General features: G+C 39.6%; 1 protein-coding gene and 1 pseudogene across 1 annotated transcript; both read left to right on the top strand.

Moving 5' to 3' along the window:
- Positions 1 to 319: 319 nt before the first annotated feature.
- LOC118015587 (olfactory receptor 10AG1-like) lies at positions 320 to 1288 on the top strand. The gene has a single exon (XM_035012327.1). It carries the CDS (start codon positions 338 to 340, stop codon positions 1286 to 1288), a length of 951 nt encoding a protein of 316 aa, XP_034868218.1. The 5' UTR covers positions 320 to 337.
- A 1432-nt stretch (positions 1289 to 2720) lies between these two features.
- On the top strand, positions 2721 to 3894 carry LOC118015588 (annotated as a pseudogene).
- Positions 3895 to 6155: the final 2261 nt, after the last annotated feature.

Genomic DNA, 6155 nt, shown 5'->3' with positions numbered 1-6155 from the left:
AGTAATGGTGGAAATAATTTGAGATTACATAAATACATTCATGCATCTATTGTAGGTAATAGGAGAGAAAAATGTGGTTCAAAAATGTTAATGAATCAGGGCACCTGGGTGGCTCAGTTGGTTAAGCTTCCGACCCTTGATTTTGACTCTGGTCATGATCTCAGGGTCATGAGATTGAGCCATGTGTCAGCTCCACTCTGGTGCAGAGCTTGCTTGAGATTCTCTCTCTCTCTCTCTCTCTCTGCTCTCCCTCCCCTCCAACCCTGCTTGCACTCTCTCTCTAGAACAAACAAAAAATGTTAGTGTATTAACCATCTTGAATTTACCATATCTGCGGATGGAGAACAAATTAAAAACAGAAATTTTGAATATAACTACCATTGTGGAATTTTTTCTCTTGGGGTTTTCTGATATTCCCAATCTCCAGTGGATTCTTTTTGGGGTATTTTTAGTCATCTACCTAACTATCCTGATGTGCAATAGCATCATAATATTGATAATAAGAATTGACTCTGCTCTCCAGACCCCCATGTATTTTTTTCTTAGCAATTTTTCCTTCTTAGAAATCTGTTATGTAACAGTCACTATCCCAAGAATGCTCATGGACCTATTGACCCAGAAAGGAAATATTTCTTTCTTTGCCTGTGCTGCACAAATGTGTTTTGTCCTTATGTTTGGAGGCTCAGAGTGTCTTCTCCTGACAGTGATGGCCTATGACCGCTACGTGGCCATTTGTAACCCTCTGCACTATACTCTAGTCATGAACCAGAAGGTCTGTATCCAGCTGGTGACTGTGTCCTGGATCAGTGCATGTCCAGTTGTAATTGGACAAACATGCCAGATTTTCTCACTGCCTTTTTGTGGGTCTAACACAATTAATCATTTCTTCTGTGACATCCCCCCAGTACTCAAGCTTGCTTGTGGGGACACATTTGTGAATGAGATAGTAATCTATGTAGTTGCAGTGGTCTTCATCATGGTTCCATTTCTGTTGATTGTTTTCTCCTATGGCAAAATTATATACAGCATTCTGAAATTGTCATCAGCCAAAGGGAGAGCTAAAGCCTTCTCTACCTGTTCTTCTCACCTGATAGTTGTAGTTTTATTCTATGGAACGGCTACCATCACTTATTTACGACCCAAGCCAAATCAATCTGAAGGAGTTGGGAAGTTGATCTCTCTTTTCTACACCGTTTTGATCCCAACATTGAATCCCATTGTATATACTCTGAGGAACAAAGACATCATGGTAGCACTGAGAAAACTACTAACAAAGTTATTAACATGACTCAAATACTTGAATTTACAGAATTTGCTTATATGTTCCTCATGTAGTGGCAACAGAAAAAAATGTCTTCTAGTTTTATTCCTCAATAATGATTATTAATGCCATCATAGAAACTTCATATTATGTTAAGGAACCTTAGTTTCATAGGATTAAGTTAAGGGCTTCTGTATAATCAAAGCACAAATTATCTCAATTGCAACAATCTAATTTGAAGATCCATCTGTCCTCTACTGTGAACTAGTGAGTTAAGAGCTTGCATGAGCAATACAATGACAGTTAACTCAGTGTGTCTTATAACCAAGGATTAGGGTCATGTGCTGTGATCTTTTTTTTTTTTTAACCTTCCCATTCCTTCAGATATATTTGCTGCCATTCTTTGTACCTATGATTGAATTTAGCCAATAACAAAACCCAGCAACAGCCAAGATGGCGGAAGCAGGATAATCTTAGTATTTTCTTTACATTTGCCCTTCTTTCTATCTCTTGTCACTGTCCATGTTGCTTTAAGACTACAAATCCTGAAAATTTCCCCTTTACTCTGGTGACATCATTCCCTCTCCTTGTAGCTTCAGGTTTTGCTTTGATAATATCTATTTAGTATTATAAATTTCTGGAATTTTCACTATAAACTATCCAAATGAATGTGTAGCACATTGAAATGTTGGTCCCTCTGAAATAAATGTCCGTTTAGAATCTGCAAATGTGCCTTATTTGGAAAAAAAGAAAAAAGACTTTGTGGATGTAATCAAGTCAAGGAAATGAGATCATCCTGGTTTAAGGTGGGCACTATATCCCTTGACCAATGTCCTCAGACAGAAAGGTAGAGGAAGTTTAAAAAATAGAGTCACAGAGAAGAACGTCATGTGAAGGTGGAGGCAGAGATGGAAGTGATACAACCAAGAACCAAAAACAGATCAAGAGCCACCAAGAGCTGGAAGAAACAAAGGATGAGTCTCCCTTAGATCTTTTAGAGGAATGAAGAGAGACTACCAACACTGTGATTTTGGACTCTGGATTCTAGAACTGTGAGAGATCCAGTCTTTGTTGTTATAAGCCATTCAATTTGTGATATTTTGTTATTGTAGATCTAGGAAAGTTATACACCATGTAAATAGCCTTTTCATTGAAGTGCTTCTGTTTGAATCCTCTGGAATAAATTCTGTATCCTTACTGGGAAGTAATTTGGCATTTTTCTTTTGAATTAAAAATCAAAATACTTATCCTTTTATTTTAAAAACTGTATCAATGAGGGCGCCTGGGTGGCCCAGTCGTTAAGCGTCTGCCTTCGGCTCAGGTCATGATCCCAGAGTCCTGGGATCGAGTCCCACATCGGGCTCCCTGCTCGGTGGGAAGCCTGCTTCTCCCTCTCCCACTCCCCCTGCTTGTGTTCCCTCTCTCGCTGTGTCTCTCTCTGTCAAATAAATAAAATCTTTAAAAAAAAAAAAATCTAACTGAATTGATAGAATCTGTTCTCTTGGACTTTGCTGATGTTCCCCATCTCCAGTGGCTTCTATTTGGATTGTTCTTTGTCATCTATATCATTATTGTGATGAGTAATGGCATCATACTTCTAATAACAAAATTGGACCCTCCTCTCCAGATCCCTATGTACTTTTTCCTTGTCAATTTTTCCTTTTTGGAAATCTGCTATGTTTCGGTTACTCTCCCCAGAATGCTCATGAACTTTCGGACCCAGAGAAGAACAATTTCTTTAGTCGCCTGTGTTACACAAATGTCCTGCATTCTTGTGTTGGGAGCCACAGAGTGCCTCCTTCTGACAGTGATGGCCTATGACCACTACGTGGCCATTTGTAACCCTCTGCACTACCCTCTAGTCATGAACCACAAAGTCTGTATCCAGCTGGTGGCTGGCTCCTGGATCAGTGGAATTCCAGTCCAGATAGGGCAGACATTCCAGATTTTCTCTCTGCCCTTTTGTGGCTCTAATTAAATTGACCACTTCTTCTGTGACATCCCCCTAATACTCATGCTTGCTTGTGGGGAGATATTGGTGAATGAAATGATGGTCTACCCGATGGACTCTGAAAAACAAACTGAGGGTTCTAGAGGCGAGGGGGGTGGGAGGATGGGTTAGCCTGGTGGTGGGTATTGAGGAGGGCACGTTCTGCATGGAGCACTGGGTGTTATGCACAAACAATGAATCATGGAACACTACGTCTAAAACTAATGATGTAATGTATGGGGATTAACATAAGAATAAATAAATAAATAAATAAATAAATAAATAAATAAATAAATAAATAAAAGAAATGATGGTCTACCTAGTTGCTGTGTTGATTGTTACGGTTCCCTTTCTGTTGATACTTATTTCCTATGGCAAAATCATCTCCACAGTCCTTAAACTGCCATCAGCCACAAGTCAGGCCAGAGCTTTCTCTACCTTCTCATCTCATCTTATGGTTGTGGCATTGTTCTTTGGATCAGCCATTATTACCTATTTAAGACCCAAAACCAGTCACTCAGCAGGAACTGATAAAGTGCTTTCTCTTTTCTACACTATTGTGACTCCCTTGTTTAATCCCCCCATATACAGTCTAAGGAACAAGGAAGTAATAGAGGCATTGAGAAAATTGCTATGTAAATAATTCACTTCATTAAAAAAGTTATACTTGCTGGAACTGTAGCATTGGTGTTGAAATTTCAAGATATTTATATTAAACTCCAATATCTGTCTATACAATGGTAACTTTTGGATTTGGGTCTTAAATAAGTGATAATAATAGAACCAAAGAATAAAAGCACAACAATGAGGTGGGAAGAACAGGTAGAGAAGACTTTAGACCGGCCCCTGGCTGAGGGCAACTTTAGGATGGTGGAAATGATTTTCACATAAGAGCCAAGTGTAACTGGAAAAGGAATCATGACAAATACTGTAGCAACTACATAGACACACATCTCATTAAGTGAAGTGTCCCCACAGGCCAGCTTGATCAATGGGGGATGTCACAGAAGAAGGGGTTGATTTGATTAGAACCACAGAAAGGCAGAGAGAACACCTGACATGTTTGTCCTATCTGGACTGGGACTCCACCGAGCCAGGCACCAACAGCCAACTGGATGCACTTCTTGTGGTTCATGACTACTGGTTAGTGCAGAGGGTTACATATGGCCACGTAGCGGTTTCTATCTTGAGTAGAAAGGTTCACCAGAATCCTAGGGAGGGTGACAGACACGTAACCAATTTCCAGTGAGGAAAAATTTGCAAGAAAAAAAATACATGGGTGTCTGGAGAACAGAGTCCACCCTTGTAATTATTATGAGAAGACCATGTCCTGTTAAGATGAATAAGTAGATGAGAAAGAAAATTCCAGATAGAAGTCCCTGGAAGTTTGGAAGGTCAGAAAATCCCAGGAGGACAAATTCCACGACTGAAGATAAATTGCCTTCTCCTGCTTGGTCTCTGGGTAGTATCTGTGAAAATGAACTCAACATGTGAAGTCACTTTATCTGCCCAAGTTATAGTTTCCTCAACTATAAAATAAGTGCACTGTGGTTTTAAAATGACAAAGTCACTAGCAATGAGTCCTAAGGAAACATCTGTTTTTGATGTTAAGCGTGATTTAAAAAAAATGTTCATTCTTTCACTGAATACTATCCATCAGAAAACATTCTAGTCAGGAATTAGGTCTGCTGAAAAATGGTATATTTTCTTGTTACTGATAATGAGATGACTAATGCCGTGTTTTGTTATCAGCTTCAATGATAAGAATATCAAAGTCTAATTGGAATCACATTGATAAAAATAATAAAAATATTAATTATAACAAGCCATTTGACAAGTTTGTTTAATATGGCTTTTTCCATCAATTCTTCTCTCTCATGTTACTTCTTTTAAAATATTTGTATTTGGCGGAAGGGGAGATGAACCATGAGAGACGATGGACTCTGAAAAACAAACTGAGGGTTCTAGAGGGGAGGGGGGTGGGAGGATGGGTTAGCCTGGTGGTGGGTATTGAGGAGGGCACATTCTGCATGGAGCACTGGGTGTTATGCACAAACAATGAATCATGGAACACTTCATCTAAAACTAATGATGTAATGTATGGGGATTAACATAAGAATAAAAAAACCCCAATAATCTAGGCATTGTTCTGAAGATATTTTGTAGATGTGGTTAACATCTAAAATAAGTTGATTTTGGGCCTGGGTGGCTCAGTCAATTAAGCGTCTGCCTTTGGCTCAGGTCATGATCCTGGAGTCCCAAGATCGAATCCCTCATTGGGCTCCCCGATCAGTGGGGAGTCTGCTTCTCCCTCTCACCCTCCCCCCTCTCGTGCTTTCTCTCTCTCAAATAAATAAATAAAATCTTAAAAAAAAACACCCTGATTTTAAGAAGATCATGCTTGATAACATGGGCGTTATCCAATCAGTTGGAAGGCCTTAAAAGCAAGACTGAGGTTTCCCTGAGAAAGAAGAAATTCTTCCTCAAGACAGCTTCCTTCTGAGATTTTTAAGAGGCTAGCTTGCCCTATACAGTTTAGACTTTTCAGCCCCAACAATCTCATAGCCAATTTCCTGAAATAAATCTGTGTATGTGTGTGTGTGTGTGTGTGTATCCATGGGTTTGTGAGTGTCAGTGCTGGTCTCCTCCACTGGCGTTTGGACACGAATCAATGGCTGTAATCAGGTCAGGCTTGGTGAGTGGAAATCCATGTTGCTGAGTGTATGTATAACGCTGTCGGTCCCCCAAATCCACTCTGTTCATGAACCCATTATGCAATGACTGGTATAGTTGGCAAAGAAGCTGAATAGTAACCACAGAAAGGGTTACCCTGTTCACTTGATTATTAAAATTCTCCTCTGTCTGAAGTCACTCATTGGTAAACATTCAATGTGACACACAGAT

Source organism: Mirounga leonina, unplaced genomic scaffold (genome assembly GCF_011800145.1).
Source record: "Mirounga leonina isolate KUSES-001 unplaced genomic scaffold, KU_Mleo_1.0 Mir_166, whole genome shotgun sequence".
Lineage (NCBI taxonomy): Eukaryota > Metazoa > Chordata > Mammalia > Carnivora > Phocidae > Mirounga > Mirounga leonina.
This window is presented reverse-complemented; position numbering and strand designations above follow the sequence as displayed.